Source organism: Notolabrus celidotus, chromosome 6 (assembly GCF_009762535.1).
Source record: "Notolabrus celidotus isolate fNotCel1 chromosome 6, fNotCel1.pri, whole genome shotgun sequence".
Lineage (NCBI taxonomy): Eukaryota > Metazoa > Chordata > Actinopteri > Labriformes > Labridae > Notolabrus > Notolabrus celidotus.
The window spans coordinates 11,242,400-11,265,321 of NC_048277.1; the positions used below are offsets into that span (position 1 = coordinate 11,242,400).

The 22,922-nt window shown below is 41.1% G+C and overlaps 1 protein-coding gene and 7 non-coding genes across 9 annotated transcripts; 1 reads left to right on the forward strand and 7 right to left on the reverse strand.

Moving 5' to 3' along the window:
• The first annotated feature begins 16 nt into the window (after positions 1-16).
• Positions 17-21,752, forward strand: setd6 (SET domain containing 6, protein lysine methyltransferase). 2 transcript variants are annotated; one of them, XM_034686393.1, is made up of 9 exons: positions 17-114; positions 18,232-18,312; positions 18,461-18,605; positions 18,692-18,833; positions 18,963-19,157; positions 19,253-19,397; positions 19,528-19,708; positions 21,004-21,140; positions 21,268-21,752. In XM_034686393.1, the coding sequence occupies exons 1-9, from the start codon at positions 97-99 to the stop codon at positions 21,595-21,597; spliced, it is 1,374 nt and encodes a 457-aa protein (XP_034542284.1). In that variant the 5' UTR covers positions 17-96; the 3' UTR covers positions 21,598-21,752. The 2 variants fall into 2 exon arrangements, with proteins under 2 accessions (XP_034542284.1, XP_034542283.1); XM_034686392.1 differs by lacking the exon at positions 17-114 and adding an exon at positions 17,739-17,874.
• On the reverse strand, positions 5,352-5,423 carry trnap-agg. The gene has a single exon. It is a non-coding gene; the product is annotated as a tRNA-Pro (tRNA).
• trnap-agg lies at positions 7,503-7,574 on the reverse strand. The gene has a single exon. It is a non-coding gene; the product is annotated as a tRNA-Pro (tRNA).
• On the reverse strand, positions 9,252-9,323 carry trnap-ugg. The gene has a single exon. It is a non-coding gene; the product is annotated as a tRNA-Pro (tRNA).
• Positions 10,224-10,295, reverse strand: trnap-agg. The gene has a single exon. It is a non-coding gene; the product is annotated as a tRNA-Pro (tRNA).
• trnap-ugg lies at positions 12,281-12,352 on the reverse strand. Its single transcript has one exon. It is a non-coding gene; the product is annotated as a tRNA-Pro (tRNA).
• Positions 12,796-12,867, reverse strand: trnap-agg. The gene has a single exon. It is a non-coding gene; the product is annotated as a tRNA-Pro (tRNA).
• trnap-ugg lies at positions 16,865-16,936 on the reverse strand. Its single transcript has one exon. It is a non-coding gene; the product is annotated as a tRNA-Pro (tRNA).
• Positions 21,753-22,922: the final 1,170 nt, after the last annotated feature.

Below are 22,922 nucleotides of genomic sequence, written 5' to 3' on the forward strand. Positions count from 1 at the left end.
CGGTGTGGATGTTGTGGCGGCGCCATCTTGCCTGCAGTAGGGTGCCTCTCCAAATAGCTGGCTTGAGATGCAAGTCTGGTATAAACGGTCTGGGTAATGAAGAAGTTCAGTAAGGTAGGTTGGTAATTTTTCTAAGACAGCTTTATAGATAAAAAGATTCCAATGGATATTGCGTCTTTCATGGAGAGAGGGCCAGCAAACCTTATTGTAAAGAATGCACCGATGTGTGTGAAAGGAGTCACCTCTGTAATAAATCGGAACGCAGAGATAAATAGAGTCAAGGCGTTTGAGGGTTGAGGATGGTGCTTTTCTGTAGATTATGTCCCCATAATCCAAGACTGACATAAAAACAGCCTCCACAACCCTCTTCCTACAAAACATTGGAAATATAGATCTGTTTCTATAGAAATAGACGACTTTTAGTCTGAGTCTGTCTGCAAGGTTATTAATATGTACATTAAAATTGAGGTTTTCATCAATGTAAATACCCAGATATTTAAACTCTGTGACTCTTTCAATTTTGAATCCCGTTCAAAATGTGACTATATTTATGTAATTGTGCTCTGTTGTTCTGGCTCTGGAGAATAGCATCACTTTTGTTTTGTCAGCATTTAGAACCAGCTTTAAGTCATCCAGACTGTCTTGCAGGTTGTTAAAAGAGGCTTGTAGATTACTGACTGCAAATTGAATAGAATCAGCAATACAAGACAGGGCAGTGTCATCAGCATACAGATGTGCATGACAGTTGGGCAAACAATAAACAATATTGTTAATAGAAATAGTAAATAAAACCGGACCTAAAATCGAACCTTGTGGAACTCCCTTCGAAAGCGCTAAAAAGCTTGAAAAATGGCTTCCAAGTTTAACAGATTGCTTCCTCTCTGAAAGATAGCTGTTAAACCAATTACAAGAGTTAAAATCAAAACCAAGGTTATGTAGCCTCTGCAGTAGCAACTGGTGGTCTACGGTATCAAAAGCTTTTGATAGGTCAATAAAAAGTTCTAGGCAGTGCTGTCTTCTGTCTAATGCTGATGTAATATCATTAACAACCTTGGTTACAGCAGTGACTGTACTGTGCCCGGCTCTGAAACCAGACTGATATGGGCTCAGGGTGTTAGCTCTGGAAAGAAAATCTTTTAACTGATCTTTTATTAAAGATTCCAGTATTTTTGCAAGGCAGGGTAATTTTGAGATTGGTCTAGTTATTAAGGTTGTTTTTGTCACCACCTTTATGAAGTGGTATGACATGAGCCATTTTCCAGACTTTTGGAACAACACCAGTTGTAATAGAAAGATTAAAAATGTTGGTTATTGCCTCAGCAATGATAGATGCAGAGAGCTTTAGAAAGTATGGATCCCAACTACCCTCTCCAGTACTTTATCTAACAGCCTACAAAGAAATCACTCATATGTGACCGATAGAATGCAAAGAAATATAGGACCATAATGTACATTGCAGCTTGTACACTTTTTTTTTGCTGTAGAGAACAGGGGATGTTAGTTATCATTTTATTCTGTAACAAATAGTGTCCTGGCTTAAAAAAATATTGATTTATTTTTATTCATTGTATTTCACAAAAGAACAAACATTACTGCTCAATAACAAGAGCCAGGATAAAACAGACTTTACAGGTAAAATCAACAGTAACTAAACATAAACTTTAGAGAAAAGAAATAGGTAGAGTATATGTGTATTTAACATTGATTACACCCATTATCATGTAGCATTGCTTAACTGACCAAGCAGAAACTGTCTAGTTTACTTCTTGAATGAGTTGAAGTTTGTGCAACGTCTTATATAACATGGTACATTTTCCAACAGTGAGGTCCTTGAAAAAAAGGTTGAAGTTTGTTTGCTGACCTTGTTTGGTAAAGATGGATTTGAGAGTTAAGGTATTATTTCATTAAAATAATGAATGGAGTTACGCTCTTGTGCATGGTGTGTATATGTCCGTCAATTTGGACAGTCACAGTCATTTTTACTATGCAGAGGGATTGTTTCAATGTATATAACTTCTATTCAGATTCCAGACCCCAGTGGACTTTGGGCTATGCTCTAGATCGTGCCTTTTCAGTAGAGTTTAAGGGCCATGTTGTCTGTCTACAGTCAAATCAAACACATCTAACTTTGCTCCAGGTGAGAATTGAGATTTTGAACATACTGTGAGTGTGATGGATGTTGTTTTTCCATAGCAGGACATCCAAAAGCCAAGTTCATAATGGCAGGCGTGGCTGTTATCCAAACATGAGCTCATATGGTGAGAATCCAGTGGTGTCATTTTTTGCACAGTTCTATGCATGTTCAAGTGGTTTTACAAAGTCTTTCCAGTGAGTTTTATCCTGATACTTTTATCCTGAGCGTTCCCAGCATGTCCGATGATGTGCGATTAAAACGCTCAACAGGGTTTCTCCTAGGATGGTATGGGGTTGTCCTTCTTTTGTCTTCTGTGCAGTGGATAAGTCCAAAATACTTCACATATTGAATTGCCTTGTTATATTAAATCTGTTTATGTTTTTTTTTTATCTTCTGGGTGCTTCAAACGTGTTACATATCATGCTCTATCATAGGATAGAGCATGAGTGGTTGGCCTTGTTAGCATCACTATCTACACAGAGCGGTACAACATTTGCAGACTCTGAATACAGGCCATAAGACCTCAGAGCCTCTGTAGGACTATGGCCCTTCCTGTAAGGGAGCTATCTCTTCCCATACTGAGCCTGTATAGCCCTCAGCCTGTATCCCAACAATGGAATGAATGAATCATGTGAAAGAAGAGAAATTGAAAACATGACCCTGACTTTGCTCTCAGCCTTGTCCAGAAGGGAATAAGCCTGAGAAAATGATGGCATGATGCGTTCCAGTGTTGTCAGCCATCAGTTATTGATGAAAAACTTTCATCAAAGACTAGCAACTGGAGAAGTTAAGAGAAAATTGGTCATGGAAAAACGTCAAACTGTTTTGCATGCAGATGGCTGAAGATAGCGATGCCTTCCAGGAACACATTACAGCTGTTCCATCCTGCCTGTTGTGCACTAAAAATGACTTTTCTCCTGCACATAACCACAGCCTGTGGAAAGACCAAGAGATGATACTCCTCTGAATACAAGCAGAAATTTGAAAACTGTCCAAATACAGGAATCCAGTCCTTTGTAGTTTTTCATACAGATCCTATAGAGAGATCACAAACTCTCCTGGGACTCATGTGTTGATGCTATTTTTTAAAAAAGAAAAACAACATGTTTATATTCTTAAGAAATTGAGATATTTTAATGTTGACAACACAATTTTAACTTCATTTTACAAATCTTTTTTTGAAAGCATCCTTTCTTATTGTATTCTATTGTATTGTATGCTGGTATGGTAATGCTAAAATTATACAAAAAAACAAATGGGGAAAAACTGTTAAGATCTGTGGGAAAATTATGGGGGAGCAGCAAGCTGACCTGCAGCATCTGTACCTGACCAGGCTGGCTGTGAACGCAGACAAAGTCTGCATGGATTCATCACACCCACACTCAGTGGAGTTTCAGCTACTCCCTTCTGGTCTGAGGTATAGATACCCAAAGATAAAAACCAATCGTGCAAAAAACTAATTCATCCCGATAACTACAACTACATTACATAAGATGCACTAGTTATTAAATACATTAACTAAGGTTGTCTACAAGTACACCCACTGTTATTTTATTTATTTGTGTTGAATTATGGTTGTTGCTGTATGATTGTTGATTCGCAATGGGCTGAGAGAGCAATGACTACTACTGTGAATATTATGTCATGTCTGTGGAGGTGGTCTTACTGTAGTAATGAAAACAGCTACCATGGGTTATTTGGATCATTCTTGTTGTGTGTCTGATTTATTTTTCATGTTGTTGTTTTTTAAGCTGTGCTGTACCACAAATTGCCTCTTTGAGGACATTAAAGTTTTCTAAACTAAACTTAACATAAAGATTAGTGCTGGTCTAATCAGGGGACTGAGGTAAACAAATCCGCCTTGAAGGGTCTTACTGCATAGGATGATGGGACCATTTATCGATACTGATTGATGACTTTTGAGTGCCTAATCTTGGGTAAACAAACTGGAAATGACATCTTACACAGTGTAAGAGTAACGAGTGAACAGCTCTAAGTACAGGTGTCAGATCTTCAATGGAGCACTGAGGATGCAGTCAGTACCATGTCTAGAGGTGGTACAGTTTGTGCCCCATTAATCCAAGTTGTTTCCGCTTTGTATATGTGGATGTAGCCTTTACAAGGAAAAGGGGGGGTTACCAAGAATGGATTGCGGCCGCTAATAGCACCAATAACTAAGAAAAGCATGAATATTAGATTGTTATGTGCGCAAAATAATGGATGTAATTAAAAAAAATGTAATCACTGCAACAACAAAAAAAAAACATGATATCAGCATTATATATCTGCCATTTGCCAATCTGCTCTCTAATTATCCCCATTGGCATCTGCCTTTGAAAAACTGCAGTGATGCTATTTGGTCTGCTGAGAAGATGACATTCTGGCTCATTGCAAAGGTTTTTTGAGTTTGCATCATAGTTATGTCTTTATGTGGCTAAATTAGTTATAAAATGATGCACACTTACCTGAATGTGGAGCAGGGAACTCAAATATGATTACAAATGGTCGCTTGAGACAAACTCCTGTTTTTTGCATCATCCAATACTTCTTTGTTGTCTTTTTCATTTTTGATTTTTTTATGACAACCCAAGCTTAGTGGACCGTGCACAAGAATATGGGATATATCAAAGTCTTTACTCAGTGAGGGACAGTGGGGTTCTTGTACAAAAGTGGCAAGGTGGCATCTGTAAGATATCTGGGAGCGAGAGAGAGTTGTGACCTGGAATGTGTAACTAACTACAATGTTTGTAGTAAAAAGTCAGCACGGTGAGGTTACAGATGTAACATAGAGGTGATAAAAAAATATAACACACATCTATTTGTCTGTTTGTTTCTATTTTTAACAGAAAATCCTGCTGAGGAACTCGTGAACATCACTGACAAACCGTAAACTTGTAGAGGAGCACAAGGCTTTATGATTAAAGATTTTTAAATCACATAATTTAAGTGCATACACAACCATTTCCTCTCTGAGTGTCCAAAAGTTTCTCAAACTAAAACTCTGAAAAACAGTTCTTTAATCAACTGATGCTTTGTTTTAGGGGTACAAAGGATGATTTGCAAACACGCCAGGAGAGTGAGATTTGATAACTGGAGGTTAATGAAGGCTTCTGGAGAGATGTTTATGGCTGGTGTTTGCAGCTTAATCAGGGACTAATTTGTTCAGATTTCAACATATATTGGCAGTGTTTGATTTGTCCTCAGGGCTTAAAAGTTTGGGCTCGTCCGGGATTTGAACCCGGGACCTCTCGCACCCTAAGCGAGAATCATACCCCTAGACCAACGAGCCATGTTTTAGAAGGAAAAAGGAGGGCTTCAATCTCTGCTCCTGGTTCTCCTAGACTTGCAATTTAACTATCAACTGGTGATGTGGCAAAAAAAGACCCAGACATTATGTTGACAAACAGCACCCTCTGCTGGACAGTTTTAAATACCATCCTCCACTTTCCCACACTCTCTAATATTTCTATGCTCAAGATGTGCCTCATCCGATGTTACTTTGAAACAATGTCTAACTTTGATGTTCAGATCACAAGTCCTGCAAAAAAGAGATGATGCTGCAATGACTATGTCAAAAATTCCGGTCCCTTGCTGACAGACTTAGTGTTTTTATGAAAAAACTGTACATAGTGATAAGTACTGGTATAATCAGGGGCCTGAGATTAGAAAGAGAAAGTTTCTCAATGGTCTCTCTGCTTGGAATGGTGGGGCTACTAATCTGAAGTCTTGAAACTTTTAAGTGCTCATTCCTTGGTAACCAAACTGGACAAGGCATCTGCCACAGTATAGGAGTCTTAAGTGAACAGCTCTAAGTGCAGATGTTAGATCTTTAATGGAGCACTGAAGGTGCATTCAGCATCATGTCTAGATGTTTGTTCTACATCAATTACAATTATGTCTATCTATCAGTCAAACAATCAATCCATCTAATTTATAGAGTGCCAATTCATCACAAATGTTAACTCAAGACGCTCTCCAAACAGCAGGTCAGGACTGTACTCTATGTTCATATCATTAACAAAGACCAAACATCAAGACCGGATAAGACTCAGTTCCCTCATTCAGCATAACACTCAGTCTTATCTCGTCTTTATCCACCATGAGCTGAGCACTTTGCAGCATTTAGTAAGTTACAGTGGCAAGATAAACTTCCTTTAACAGGCAGAAACCTTAAGCAGAACCAGACTCGTGTTAGACAGACATCTGCCTCGACCATGTTGGTGTTGGTAAGAGGATAGAGTGAGATGCAGAAAGAGGGAGATGGATAGAGACTGACAACAACAATAACAACAATAAAAACAACTCTTGCAGACTTAAAGCTACAGTGAAAAAAATAATGGTAAAAGTATGTGTACTAATTGCAGGAAATGCACATTAATGATAATAGACTGATCTCAATATTTATGGAAGTTTAAGTCAACAGGATAAGCATTTAACATTATGATGTTGAAAATAGCGATAGGCATAAAAGTGTCATTTATAGCAGTTGGAGTCGAACTCTTCTGAAATTAACATCAGCATTGTAACAGTGATGATAATGGTGAGGTTGATTTTAATAGTTGTAGCAGCTGGAGTCTGAAACACCCACAGCAGCAGGCCATCTACAACAATTATCAAGAGGAACCTACGAGACAAGGGAGCTCAGGGACTCAGAAAGATCTATGGTTAGTAAATTTAAAGGGACATAAAGATTTAAAATTAGTAACATGCAGACAGATAGAGCAGTCTAAGCCTATAGCAGCATAACTAAGAGCTTGTCCAAACCTGAACCAGCCATCACTCTAAGCTTTATCAAAAAGCAAAGTTTGAAGCATACCCCAAAAAATAGGGGCCTGATAACTCTACAGCCAGAGCCTGTGAAGCCACTGTAATACGCTCCGCCCTACAGCGTGACGTCACAAGACGCTGTGTGTCCTTTGAAGTTTCACTCCACGGCGGCTGTGAATCAAAGGAAACCCGGAAGTAAAACCCCGTTTTTTAAACTCTAATAACTAACGAAAAAGAAACTTTTCAGGAAAAAGAGGCCTTGAACACAAAACAGTCAAATACTAACTACATATCACCACAGCATACGGATGGGAGAAACATTCATACGACGTGTATTTATTTTTTAAAGTTTGACGGAGTGAGACGGATTTTTTGACCTATACTGCAGCCAGCCACCAGGGGGCAGTCACACTGCTGAAAGCCTCACCACCAGTCACCAGAACCTCTCCCTTGCTGTTGAACACTGATGGTTAATGGAGACATTTGGAGGCGCATGTGTTTCCGTTTTTGGGCAATTTTTTTCTCAAGGTACATGGTTTCAATGTCTATAGGCTTTGATTGACTTCCCTTTAGTAACCTTGGACTTGAGTGCTTAAAACCTGGGCTCGTCCGGGATTTGAACCCGGGACCTCTCGCACCCTAAGCGAGAATCATACCCCTAGACCAACGAGCCATCTCCCATGTGGCTAAAAGAGGGCTTCAATCTTTTCCCCTATTCCCTCTAGACTTGTACCTACAATTTAACTCTCTACTGGTGATAGGGATAGGTACCTTTCACATTTGAACCGATACGGTACCGATACCCGGTACCTGGGAATCGGTACTGGTACTCAACGGTACCAATTTTCTGTACTTTTGTGTGTGTTTATGTGGTAATAAATCTTAATTTAAAAAAAATTACATCTCAAATTTGTTTAGTTTAACATATTTATTTAATTTAACATGAAATGAACAGAAACAGGATTATATAGGTGATTAAATATATTTGCTGACACATGCTCGTGGCGTCTAATTGCTCTTTCGGGAGTTTATCGATGAACACACGTGAATGCCTCCGGACGGGAAAAAGTCAGTTCTCCGTCTCTTTATAATAACAGGACACACAGCTTACTTGTTGGGCATTCACGCACACAGGAACGGTTATAAACAGGGCAGGTAGTCGGAGCCAGAGGGTCCGTCTCAACCATAGACTGTATAAAATAAACGTAATCTTCCCTCAGCTCTGTGTGCGCGCGCCCGTCAACTGCAGGCTCCGTTTGGCGCGCTCTCACACAGATGCAGAGAAAAGAGCGGAGTCGTCCACCCGATCAGTCTCTGACTTTATTACAGGGCGAAAGTATGAAAAAATCGCCTATTCTTCAACTCCCTCAGTCACAATGATGCGTTCAGGTACTGAAACATGGTACCGTTTGATTTTACGTGAATCGGTACTCGGTAGAACCAACGGAATTCGGTCAGCCTCTTAAGGTTCCTACTACATGGGATGGTGGGGCCACTAATTTGTAGACTTTGAAGACTTTTGAGTGCCTGATTTTGGGCAACCAACTTGACTAGGCATCTTTCAGAATCAGAATCAGCTTTATTGGCCAGGTATGCTTGAACACACAAGGAATTTGTCTTGGTAGACTGTGCTCTCTTTGTACAAGGCATAAGAATTCAAAGAGAGCACAGTTTAACAAGACAAATTCCTTGTGTGTTCAAGCATACCTGGCCAATAAAGCTGATTCTGATTCTGATTCTGATTCTGATTCTGAAAGATGCCTTGTCAAGTTGGTTACCCAAAATCAGACACGTGTCTACATTAAAAATGATGCATATCATAGCCTGAGTATGGATCAGGGAACTGAAATCCTACTGCAGTTGGTCACAGGAGAGAAATAACTGTTCTACACCCCATGATTGCTCAATGGTGAGATGACTTGGTCCAGCATAACACCTCTGAGTCAGCCACATTGAAAACACGGTGTGACAGGGGTGTGCATATGGTACCTTTGAATGTCAGTATGAAAAGGGCTGTTAATGGTCCAAAGGGATCCAACAACTCAGGACACATTCTGAGGAGGGTCAGGATGTGTTTGTATCTGTGTTGTTTCTTGCTCTCTACAAGTGATCTCAATCTGCAACTGTGCAGAAGAGTTTAAAAAAATAAGTGATGCTTTTGAAGGTTAAAGCTAATTGTTGATTTGTAGATACAGAGAAGTGACTGTGACTGATGGTAGATAGAAACATTTGGAGGCATATTTAAATGCCTGACAATTCCAGTTTTTTTTTCTCAGGTCTCAAGGTTTCAACATCTATTGGCTTTGATTGAAATGCCCAATGTGGCCTTTCACCTGAATGCTTAAAATCTGGGCTCGTCCGGGATTTGAACCCGGGACCTCTCGCACCCAAAGCGAGAATCATACCCCTAGACCAACGAGCCAGCTGTGTAGGATAATTGACATTCTTAACCTTAAACACAACCTGTCAAACTGGTGATGTGGCATGTTAGAGCTTCAGACTGGAGCTGACTAAACACCACAGACTAGTGGGCATAGAGGGTATGACAGCACACAAGCCTGCATGCTGGGAGTGTAGTGATCTAAAGGGGTAATAGGGAACTATGAGATCTTTAAGATATGAAGATGCCTGAACTGTATAAACTGTGTGGAAGAGTTTTAAAAATCAGTGATACTTTTTTTTTTTTTTTTTTTTAAACCATGTTTTTATTAAGATTTTCAGAAGGTTTTACAGAGCGTAAAGAATAAAGTCAGACAGAAAAACAAACAAACAAAAAAAACAAAACAGAGCTTACATTATTCTACATGGCATCACTAGCACAATATTTCTTAAGAAAAATCTTTAAAGAGAGGTAAGTGGTGAGCAGTAAAATCAGACACTGTCAGGGTACTTTGTCCAATTGGGCAAGATAATCAGAAAAAGGCTGCCAGATGTTGAAAAATTTGGTAAGATTGCCCATCATGCCATACCGGATTTTCTCCATGTGCAGTACACAGGTGAGGTCAGACAGCCAGGTCTTGAACTGGGGCACAGTGTCAGACTTCCAGAGATTTAATATCACTCTCTTAGCAATTACCATACCATACATGATAGTGCTCTGCACAGAGATAAAATCAGTGATGCTTTTAAAGGTTTAAGCTACTTGTTGATTTGCAGATACAGCGAGGAAGTGAGTGTTGAACATTGATGGTTAATGGAAACATTTGGAGGTACATGTGTTTCCGGTTTTTGGGCAATTTTTTTCTCAAGGTACAAGGTTTCTATGTCTATAGGCTTTGATTGACTTCCCCATGGTAAGTTTGGACTTGAGTGCTTAAAACCTGGGCTCGTCCGGGATTTGAACCCGGGACCTCTCGCACCCTAAGCGAGAATCATACCCCTAGACCAACGAGCCATGTCCCAAGGTGTTAAAAGAGGGCTTCAATATTTTCCCCTATTCCCTCTAGACTTTTACCTACAATTTAACTCTCTACTGGTGATCTGGCCAAATACCTTGTGAAGCCAAACAGCACCCTCTGTTGAATAGAGCATTGTATATTACTCAGCATGCATTGTCCCTCTAAACTCCAGCAGCAGTTCTCTTCCTCATCTTAGATGTTACTGAGGGTAACCAACTTGTACAACAACAATGGTGACATCACTTTACCACTATCTTTGTCCTTGGGGAATGAGTCTAGTGCAGAAAGAAAGTGTTGGCATGATCTGGTCCAATTTTAGGCAAACTGCAGAATTACTCCTGGTCCAATCTTGGAACCTATAGGCATTCATCAGAGAGCAATGGAATCCTACTCAAGGTCCTGGTGTAGACAAGGGTTAGCAATACTTGAGACTTTCATCAAAGACTTACTTTCTGAGTGCCTACAGTTTGGCTAACAACTTTAGAAGTTCAGAAGTAGTTAGTCTTGAGAAACAGCATCTAACAGTGTTGTGAGCTGCACTTGCATGTAGACAGCTACAGATACTGATGGTATGTAGGATGACATTACCGATGTTGTGTCTTACCTTTTTGCTACATAAGGCTCTTTTTCCTGAATAAAGCCAAGGCCTGCAGAAAGGCCAGAGGATGGTACTGCTCTGACTACATACTGAAAATCGCACACTTTCTAAATATTAGAATCCAGTCCCTTGACATCAGATTTTGCTTTTATATATGTAGAAACAGTGATGAGTACTGGTATAATAATCAATGGCTTGAGGTGGGCAAGAATCAGCCTCTTAAGGTTCCTACTACATGGGATGGTGGGGCCACTAATTTGTAGACTTTGAAGACTTTTGAGTGCCTGATTTTGAGCAACCAACTTGACCAGGCATCTTTTAGAATCAGAATCAGCTTTATTGGCTAGGTATGCTTGAACACACAAGGAATTTGTCTTGGTAGACTGTGCTCTCTTTGTACAAGGCATAAGAATTCAGAGAGAGCACAGTTTAACAAGACAAATTCCTTGTGTGTTCAAGCATACCTGGCCAATAAAGCTGATTCTGATTCTGATTCTGAAAGATGCCTTGTCAAGTTGGTTACCCAAAATCAGACACTCAAAAGTCAGTTCAGAGTATCAGAGCTAATGTCAACCGCTCTGAGTACAGGTGTCAACTCTTTAATCGAGCAATGAAGATGCATTCAGTAACATATCTAGATGTGGTTTGTGCCACTTATTTGAATGAGGCCTAACAGAGACTGGGACTGTCTAGTTGCTGGGGAGCATAAGGGGTCCTAATCAAAGGCGCACTTACCCTTTTATTTTCATCCACACAAGCCCTCTTTCTGTTCCTCTCTCTCACTTTATTTCAAGATAGTGATTCTGCATTTCAGTTTTTTCTGTCCATGTGTACGTTAAAAATGATGCATATCAGAGCCTGAGTATGGATCAGGGAACTGAAATCCTACTGCAGTTGGTCACAGGAGAGAAATAACTGTTCTACACCCCAATGATTGCTCAATGGTGAGATGACTTGGTCCAGCATAACACCTCTGAGTCAGCCACATTGAAAACAGGGCGTGACAGGGGTGTGAATATGGTACCTTTGAATGTCAGTATGAAAAGGGCTGTTAATGGTCCAAAGGGATCCAACAACTCAGGACACATTCTGAGGGGGGTCAGGATGTGTTTGTATCTGTGTTGTTTCTTGCTCTCTACAAGTGATCTCAATCTGCAACTGTGCAGAAGAGTTTAAAAAATCAGTGATGCTTTTGAAGGTTAAAGCTAATTGTTGATGTGTAGATACAGAGAAGTGACTGTAACTGATGGTTGATAGAAACATTTGGAGGCATATTCAAATGCCTGACAATTCCAGTTTTTTTTCTCAGGTCTCAAGGTTTCAACATCTATTGGCTTTGATTGAAATGCCCAATGTGGCCTTTCACCTGAATGCTTAAAATCTGGGCTCGTCCGGGATTTGAACCCGGGACCTCTCGCACCCAAAGCGAGAATCATACCCCTAGACCAACGAGCCAGCTATTTAGCATGATTGACATTCTTAACCTTAAACACAACCTGTCAAACTGGTGATGTGGCATGTTAGAGCTTCAGACTGGAGCTGACTAAACACCACAGACTAGTGGGCATAGAGGGTATGACAGCACACAAGCCTGCATGCTGGGAGTGTAGTGATCTAAAGGGGTAATAAAGAACTATGAGATCTTTAAGATATGAAGATGCCTGAACTGTATAAACTGTGTGGAAGAGTTTTAAAAATCAGTGATGCTTTAAGCTACTTGTTGATTCGCAGATACAGCGAGGAAGTGAGTGTTGAACATTGATGGTTAATGGAAACATTTGGAGGCATATGTGTTTCCGGTTTTTGGGCAATTTTTTGTCTCAGGGTACAAGGTTTCAATGTCTATAGGCTTTGATTGACTTCCCCATGGTAAGTTTGGACTTGAGTGCTTAAAACCTGGGCTCGTCCGGGATTTGAACCCGGGACCTCTCGCACCCTAAGCGAGAATCATACCCCTAGACCAACGAGCCATGTCCCAAGATGTTAAAAGAGGGCTTCAATATTTTCCCCTATTCCCTCTAGACTTTTACCTACAATTTAACTCTCTACTGGTGATCTGGCCAAATACCTTGTGAAGCCAAACAGCACCCTCTGTTGAATAGAGCATTGTATATAACTCAGCATGCATTGTCCCTCTAAACTCCAGCAGCAGTTCTCTTCCTCATCTTAGATGTTACTGAGGGTAACCAACTTGTACAACAACAATGGTGACATCACTTTACCACTATCTTTGTCCTTGGGGAATGAGTCTAGTGCAGAAAGAAAGTGTTGGCATGATCTGGTCCAATTTTAGGCAAACTGCAGAATTACTCCTGGTCCAATCTTGGAACCTATAGGCATTCATCAGAGAGCAATGGAATCCTACTCAAGGTCCTGGTGTAGACAAGGGTTAGCAATACTTGAGACTTTCATCAAAGACTTACTTTCTGAGTGCCTACAGTTTGGCTAACAACTTTAGAAGTTCAGAAGTAGTTAGTCTTGAGAAACAGCATCTAACAGTGTTGTGAGCTGCACTTGCATGTAGACAGCTACAGATACTGATGGTATGTAGGATGACATTACCGATGTTGTGTCTTACCTTTTTGCTACATAAGGCTCTTTTTCCTGAATAAAGCCAAGGCCTGCAGAAAGGCCAGAGGATGGTACTGCTCTGACTACATACTGAAAATCGCACACTTTCTAAATATTAGAATCCAGTCCCTTGACATCAGATTTTCAAGGATTCAAGGTTTTTTATTATCATACCAATACAAGCTGGCGCATGATATGGAACGAAATTCAGTTTCTCAGGTCCCGTATTAAGCCAAAAAAAGAACATACAATTAAGGGAAGACATAGTAAAAAATGTAAAAATATAAATACAAATATAAATAATGTGCATAGTGCAATTGAATGTGCAAATGTACAGTGTGCAAGTTTTGAGGTAGTCCATTTTATTGTACTGTTCATGTCGGAGTCTGTATGGCTGGGAGCGGCCGGGACTACAGAGCACCACCAGAGTTCAGCAGTCTTACAGCCTCAGGAAGGAAGCTGTTCCTCGTTCTGGTGGTTCTGCTCTTGATGCTCCGCAGCCTCCTGCCTGAGGGGAGAGGAGCAAACAGTTAGTGTGCAGGTAGGGAGGTGTCCTTCATGATGCCAGAGGCCCTATTTCTGCATCTGCTGGTGTAAATGTCAGTGGTTGGTGGTAAGCTGTTCCCTACAATCCTCTGTGCGGCCTTCACCACCCTCTGCAGTCTTATTCTCTGCAGCAGAGCAGCTGCCATGCCACACAGTGATGCTGGAGCACAGGACGCTCTCCACCACACATCTGTAGAAGGAGTTCAGAGCTGAGCTCCCAAGTCCTGCGTGCCTCAGCTTCCTAAGAAAGTAGAGGCGCTGGTGGGCCTTCTTTACCAGGCAGGAAGTGTTCATTCTCCAGGTGACGTCCTCAGAAAGATGTATTCCCAGGTACCTGAAGCTGGGGACCACTTCCACAGCTGCTCCTCCGATGTGCAGGGGAGGGGGTTGGTGTCTGCCCTTCCTGAAGTCCACGATCATCTCCTTTGTCTTTTTGGAGTTGATGCAGAGGTTGTTCTCCCTGCACCAACCCTCCAGATGTTCCACCTCCTGTCTGTACTGGGACTCGTCGTTTTTTGTAATGCGTCCCACCACAGCTGTGTCGTCTGCAAACTTAACAATATGACAGCTCGGGTGTTTTGCTGAGCAGTCATATGTCAGTAGGGTGAACAGGAGGGGGCTCAGCACGCAGCCCTGGGGGGAGCCAGTGTTGAGGGTGACAGAGGAGGAGGAGTTGCGTGGATTTTAACAGTCTGCTTCCTGTTCGAGAGGAAGTCCAGGACCCAGTTTCCGATGTGGGGGCTCAGTCCGAGAGTTGAGAGTTTTTGTACCAGAGTCTGTGGTATTATTGTGTTGAAGGCGGATGTGAAGTCAAGGAAGAGCAGTCGAACATAGGAGTCTTTGCTCTCCAGGTGGGTGAGGGCCGTGTGCACCACAGACGAGATGGCGTCGTCAGTGGAGCGATTTTTCCTGATTTTGCTTTTATATATGTAGAATCAGTGATGAGTACTGGTATAATCAGAGGCAAGAATCAGCCTCTTAAGGGTCCTACTGCATGGGATGGTGGGGCCACTAATTAGTAGACTTTGAAGACTTTTGAGTGCCTGATTTTGGGTAACCAACTTGACAAGGCATCTTTCAGAGTATCAGAGCTAATGTCAACCACTCTGAGTACAGGTGTTAACTCTTTAATCGAGCAATGAAGATGCATTCAGTAACATATCTAGATGTGGTTTGTGCCACTTATTTGAATGAGGCCTAACAGAGACTGGGACTGTCTAGTTGCTGGGGAACACAAGGGGTCCTAATCAAAGGCGCACTTACCCTTTTATTTTCATCCACACAAGCCCTCTTTCTGTTCCTCTCTCTCACTTTATTTCACGATAGTGATTCTGCATTTCAGTTTTTTCATGTGTACGTTAAAAATGATGCATATAATAGCCTGAGTATGGATCAGGGAACTGAAATCCTACTGCAGTTGGTCACAGGAGAGAAATAATTGTTCTACACCCAAATGATTGCTCAATGGTGAGATGACTTGGTGGACCAAGTAACACCTCTGAGTCAGCCATATTGAAAGCAGGGCGTGACAGGGGTGTGAATATGATACCTTTGAGTGAACAGTGATCTCAATCTGCAACTGTGCAGAAGAGTTTAAAAAAATCAGTGATGCTTTTGAAGGTTAAAGCTAATTGTTGATTTGTAGATACAGAGAAGTGACTGTAACTGATGGTTGATAGAAATATTCGGAGGCTTATTTAAATGCCTGGTGTTTCCAGTTTTTGTGCTCATGTTTTAAGGTTTCCACATCTATTGGCTTTGATTGATATGCCCAATGTGGCCTTTGACCTGAGTGCTTAAAATCTGGGCTCGTCTAGACCCCTAGACCAACGAGCCATGTTCCATATGGTGAAAAGAGGGCTTCAAAGTTTTCTCCTGTTCCCCCTAGACTTGTAATTTGTAATGCGCCAAAATAAAGACCCATACCTTATGTTACCAAACAGCACCCTCTGCTGGACTGAGTACTGCTTACCACTCTGCACTGTCCCTCTACTTTTCCAACACTTCTCTGTAGATGTTCCTCATCTTAGATGGTACTGAGGTAAATAAACTTGTCCCACAACAAAAGTGACTGAATCAATCAAAATCATGACCCTTTCTCTGCTGTCATTCTTCATCCCTGTTAGAATTCCTATATGTGAATACCAGGTGATCGCAGACACACCTTTGTCCATATTCTCCAATTTATTTCCCACCTACCCGTAGTCCTCTTTCCATATTTATTTCTCCTGCTAGCTTTGATGAGTCTGCATAATGCTTTAGTTTTTTTAAATACAGATTTTCTTGAATGCAGTGATTACTATGACTAATAAGCATTAAGGGTCCAGTGTTCTTCCACAATTCAGGATGCACTCTGAGGTTGTCTGGGGATGTTTGTATCTGTGTCCTTGGAGCCACAAGCAGTTACAATGTTGTCAGTATGTGGCACTGTGAGGTGATAGACCTTGCATAAAAGGGAATGAGCAGAAGTGTATTTCTGTTGTTGACATACACACAAGTTTTTCTGAGGAATTAATACATATTCGATGACAAACCAAACATCTGAGCATGAGATAATGAGCAACTTTATGATTTCTCTTTTGCTATGTAGAAATTTTCTCAATCTGCAAAACATTTTTGATCCGTTGATTTTATTTTAAGGTGAATAAAGATTATTATAGCTACGTGTTTATTTGCAAACAGAGCAGGAAAATGAGAATTGACCCCAAGAGTTTAAACAATATACAATTGGAGCTGTATGTTAATGCATGGTGCTTGCTGCTTACCATGTAAATCACTTGTGATCAGATTACATGGGTGAACCAGAGACCATACTATATTTGTTCTGTTTGGACGTCAAGGGCCAAAACAGGGCTCGTCCGGGATTTGAACCCGGGACCTCTCGCACCCAAAGCGAGAATCATACCCCTAGACCAACGAGCCAGCTGTTTAAGATGATTGACATTCTTAATCTTAAACCCAACCTGTCAAACTGGTGATGTGGCATGTTAGAGCTTCAGACTGGAGCTGACTAAACACCACCGACTAGTGGTCATAGAGGGTATGACAGCACACAGACCAGCATTTGTGAGGAGTTTCTAACAAAAAACATTTAACCCTCCTGTTATGATCGTTTCTCTGGAACATCAATAAAGTTCCTGGGTAAATTTGACCCGGGCACATTCAATTATCTAAAAGTGTCAGAACCAGAAAAAATCCCAGTACACATTTGTTTTAATCATACAGTCTATGGTTTTACTCTATTTTGTTACTCCATTACTCAATCAAGATTTGGTCCGATGGTGTTCTTTACCTCTCACAGATCATGGTTCAATGAGGATAGTAAAATCCATGTTAAAATTGTTTTTAATGTAGACTGGAAAGCCCTAAATATAACTACAATAGTTTTACATGACATATATTTTTGTTTATTTTATTTTAAATTTTGATTTTTTTTTGTTTTATGAAGTGATGTTGATAAATTAATACGACACCTCTTCTGTCACATGCTGCCCAGATCTTTAAGCTGAATTTAGCTGGTTTAGAAGGCACATATTGCCTGAAATAGACTTTAAAAAGGGTGAATTTGACCCGCAACATAACAGGAGGGTTAAAGTCAACACAATAGAAACACATTATGATCATTAATTATATTGTTTACTCAATTAAAGTTCGTTTTTTTGTTAATTATAAGGCCGTCATGAACTTATCCATTATCCATTAACTACCGACAGGTCTAACTACAGATCCTCGCTTGGGACAAATTTAACTCAGCGCTCCTTCGCAGTCGGCTTGTCCGCATGCTCAGGTTAGCATAAAGCTAGTTCAGCCCTATCTGGAAACACACTCACAAGATGGCATCAGAAGCGAAACGACAAAAGGTGTCAAATAAATTAATTTTTTATAAGATCAATAACGTTATTACCTGAGGTCTTTATGTATTTGTGTGGCAGCTGCATTACACGCTGACAGTCAACCTCACGTGTTTATAACTGATTTCGTACATGATGTGTTTTCAGTGTGTGATGCTGTCTTAACTAAACTTATTGCAACGTATCAAACTACGTGTTTACATTCATTAGCAGAATGTAGTGTGTTTTATTGATTTCAGTGATGGTTAATGATTGACGTGTATGCACCTCTTATAGCTTTGTGGTGTGTGTCTTAAAACGCGGGTCCAGTAAATCTCAGTGCCTTGCATGGATGGTTGTGTCTAAAGTTTTTATCTCTGCTGACAGATATATGATGGTTCAGAGCTCAGCCCCCTGCAAAACTTTCTACAATGGTGCCAAGGAGTTGGATTGGTGCTTAGCAATAAGGTTTGTTATTAAAACATGTCCTGAAGCTGCATATTTGACATGTATCAGTCTCTCTGGAGCTGTCTGTCATATGGACACCTAATTTTTTTTAGCTAATTGATCCTGGTTATTGTCCTGGCATTTGAAAGTGATGTCTCTCCCTCCGCAGGTTTGTGTGAGTAAAGAGGGAACAGTCGCAGAGTACGGGATGCTGGCCACAGATGACATAGAGGAAGGGGAGATTTTGTTCACCATCCCCAGACCAGCTCTTCTCCACCAGGGAACAACCAAGGTCTCTGCCTTGCTGGAGAAAGGTGATTGTGCTACTACAGGATTTTTGTTTTTCTGCCAGAATCACTTTATCTTTTTGTAACCTGTCTGTTTCTTTCACCTTTCACAGAGGGATCATCCCTGGAGAGCTCGTCTGGCTGGGTTCCTCTGCTGCTGGCTCTGCTGTATGAGTATACATCCTCACAGTCCCACTGGAAACCTTACCTCTCACTGTGGACTGACTTCAAGACACTGGACCATCCCATGTTCTGGTGAGAAGCACTTTTTATACCAGGGTCAAAACCCCATCACTTATCTGTTATTCGCTTTGTACTGTGATAGCTGTTTTGGAAATGGAATTCTTTCCTTCCTTTAGTATAATTCCTGGTTCCTGTGTTCAGGTCTAAAGAGGAGAGAGACAGGCTGTTGAGGGGAACGGGCGTCCCTGAGGCTGTGGACACAGACTTGGCTAACATCCAGAGGGAATACAAAGACGTGGTCCTTCCCTTCATCAATAAGCACCTAGACATCTGGAACCCAAAAACACACACACTGGAGCTGTACACACAGCTGGTGGCCTTTGTCATGGCCTACAGGTCAGTGGGCCTGTTACAGAACACACTCGTATACGAAAAACTTCAGTCCCCATCGTCCTCCTGAATTTACCTGTGATCCATCCTCCTTTCTGTAGTTTCCAAGAGCCCCAGGAGGAAGATGAGGATGAAGAGGATGAAGATGATGAGGAGGAGAAGACACCCAACCTTCCTATGATGGTTCCCATGGCTGACATGCTTAACCACGTGTCCAATCACAATGCTAACCTGGAGTTCACACCGGTGAGGGGACACATCCACTCTGTTTTCTGATGGTTGAAATGTTTAGATTTGAGTCTTTGTTGTTTTATGTGAATTACTTGCCCAGTTATTGTTGTGTTAACTTCTCCTCTCTTCTCTCACTGTTTCTCAGGACAGTTTGAAGATGGTCTGCATACGCCACATTCACAAAGGCGAGGAGGTTTTCAACACCTACGGACAGATGGCCAACTGGCAGCTGCTACACATGTATGGCTTCACGGAGCCGTATCAGAACAACAGCAACGACACCGCTGACATCCCCATCACCAACCTCTACACAGTGGTTACACAAGGTGACTTTTGACACGTCCCGGGAACTAAAGAGAGAAGTGTTGGGGGGGGAAAATGAGAATATGGCATGTTTACTCATTTAACAGATGAATCAATCAGTCATCATTTGCAAACATGTTTTCAGCTGCATTTCACACCGAAAGACATGTGGAGCAAGATTTAGTTTGCAGTCCCAACCTTTGTCATTTTCAATGTGTAAGCATTACTACTTCCTGATTGTTCATGTTCATGTGAAGTAGATTTATGTAGCTGTATGGGATGTTATGTTGGTCAGCAAGGATGAAAGTCATTGATCCAATCTGACACTCACAGGCTTTAATGTGAATTTACAGTAAGTGTGTGTGTTATGTGGAGTCCCACTATAAAATCTTTAATTGGCTAATGGTTTTCTCTTCAGTGCCATTTTACACACTAAATGCGAGTCCACGTTACAGCTGACTTTCCCGAGGGAGCTACCCAGAGTCCTTTGCATCCTTTGACAGTCCTTGTCCAGCCCCATCCTATATGTAGTAGCATTACTTGCAATAACGATAAGATCATCTGTTATTGACAACCTGCAGTTTTCACTCCTTTTAACCACTTCACTTCTTTTGGGTGATTTATTATTGTTCTTCAGTTTAATATTTGCAAAGGCTTAAAGTTAATGGATTATCTGGCTTTTGAAAGTCTTGTTCCAGGCAACATGTGGTGTCATGATAATGTGTCCCATTCCTAATTTTTATGCAGCCTGATGCCCTCACGGACTCATGTCCTGCACGCCTTGCGTCAGTTAAGTCCGGAAGGGTTCAGTCCTTAGGCTGAAGGGTGGTGAGTGGGTTCAGACTATCATCTCACCAAAATGATCATTACATTATTTTTTTTTAACTAATAAGACATCAATGAGAGGGATACTGCATAGGGAGAGCATGGTTTTGCAAAGTAGTATCTTTAAGAAGGAGACGAGACCCTGACACAAAGCAAGGGGGTCTCATCCACCCTGAAGGAATCTTATCTTTCATAACCACCCGCTCACTATACAATATCCAGCTTATTACACACCTATCAAAGATACAGAAAAGCTGAGACTATTTATAATTTGGCAGTAATGTGCGTCCCTTCGGACTCTCAGTTTTCAAACGTTTCATCTAATTATTTATTTGTTTGACTCAGCTGGCCTTGATGTATCTTTATCTCTTCATCTAACACATTTTTTAAGTTTTCTCTTACTATAATGGAAGAAAATGAGGGTTTTCCTGTGTACCCAAATACAGCTGTTATTGTATGTATTGTTTTTTAACCCTTTCCTCTCCTCTTCCAGGTATTCAGTCTGATTTGGACCAGCAGCTGGTGGAGGAGAAGTGGGAGGTGCTTTGTGAGCTAATGCAAGAAAAAGCAGCGTTTGTCTTTGGCAAAGAGGGCTGCCTGTCAGACACAGAGCTTCATACTGCACTCAAGGTGAGGGAAGACCTCTAACACTGATGTTTCAACATGTTGTACTCTGCATAAAACATGTAAACGCAACATTACAAAACACTTCTTTGAGTTTAATAAGCAAGGACTGTTTTGTTGTGTTTATCTCCAGGTGCTGTGCATGTCAGAAGACGAGTTCTCAGAGTTCAAAGACAACGAAGGCTGGGAGGACGATGAAGAGGACGATGAGACAATTTCTCTCATGTTCTCTAACGAGGGTCTCCCTGGATTAAAGCCTTCATGGAAAAGCTTGACTCATGAAGCAGCCCGTCTGACTGTGAAGTCCTACAGAGGAGAGGGAGAGGGTGTGGACAGAGACCAGGCGCTGATAGGGGACCAGGCAGCACTGGCAGGGCTGAGCAGCAGGCAGCGGAGTGCACTGCAGGTACGCTACGGACAGAAGAGCATCCTGCACAGACTGATGGAGCTCACCACGTCATGAGCTCAGCTGTTGTAGCCATCAGGACCACAGGAGTTTGTTTTTAGCATCTCAGGGGCAAAAGTGAAACGTCTCTCAAATCCAGTCCATCCATATTTTTTCATGATCCAATAGTCATTGTTTTTCTTCCCTGTGAACAATAAACTCTGTTTGTGTAAGCTGTGTTGCTATTATCTGTATATAAAACAAAAAGAACAATCTGCATTCTGCAATCCAGCTGCATATAAAAGAGTATTTGATGTATGCACTTCTTACAGAGGACTTCACGAAGTGTCTAACACGTGCTTTTAGCCAGTTGAAGGTTAAAGCTGAAGTGAACTTAGCCTCAACATTGGCTCTACTTTTGGTGCCTTTGTGAAACCTGACTTAAGGACAGAGCTTCATGGGGAAGAGGTTGAAATCGTTGCTCATAGGAAACAAGTCAGATCAAACATGAAATTTAGCTTCACATTCAAATACTTCTACAAGTTTAGTTTGTCAAGTGTTCAAATTACTTACTCCTTTCAGGTGCAGATTTAGCCTAATGGTAAAATTTGAACCCATAGTGGGCAGCCCAGGTTCAATTCTCGCATGTCATTTCCCCACTCTCTTAAGTTTCTGCTCTATCCACTGTCCTCTACTCTCTGAATAAAAGTGTAAAACCCCCCTCTAAACAAAAAAAAAAAAAAAAGACTTCCTATTCATCCAGACCCAGATATCACAACCAAATGTAGGATTTGTAAATCAGTGTTTGAAACAACGTTATCTTTCCCACCACCAGTGGCCATGTAACATTTCTGCTTTTTGTAAAGCATTAGGGGATTTTATCCACTTCCTTTGTAGTCTCTGCTACCCCTTAATCCCCAAAAGAGAGAGGACATGCCGTCTCAACAGGGGCATGCAGAAGGAGAAATTTGAGATGCAGCCACAGTTGGTGCTTGCTGACAAGGAGCTGCAGTTGATATGTCACTTCTGGATCATGCTTTGTGAAACACAAACATCTTACTGCATTTCAGTCTCAACATGCCTTCCAAAGCCAAATACTGCACAGTTAGTAATAGAAATGAAGAGCATTTCTGTAACCAATCCCTAAAGTTAAGCAGTGTGTCCATTAGTTGACACATTGGATAACTTGAACACTTCTAAACTGTTAATCTGTTTGTTTTGTGATAATCCTGTAACACAGTACATTCCACATTTTGTAACGGAGGCAGTGTTTCAAAAGAGAATGAGTCTGAATGTGATGAAAGACCAGGTATTAAAACTTAAAAGACAAACGTAAAAGTAAAAATGATTGAACAGTAACAAAGTGGGAGAAAAAACATACAGTGTTAATGAGTATGAATTAT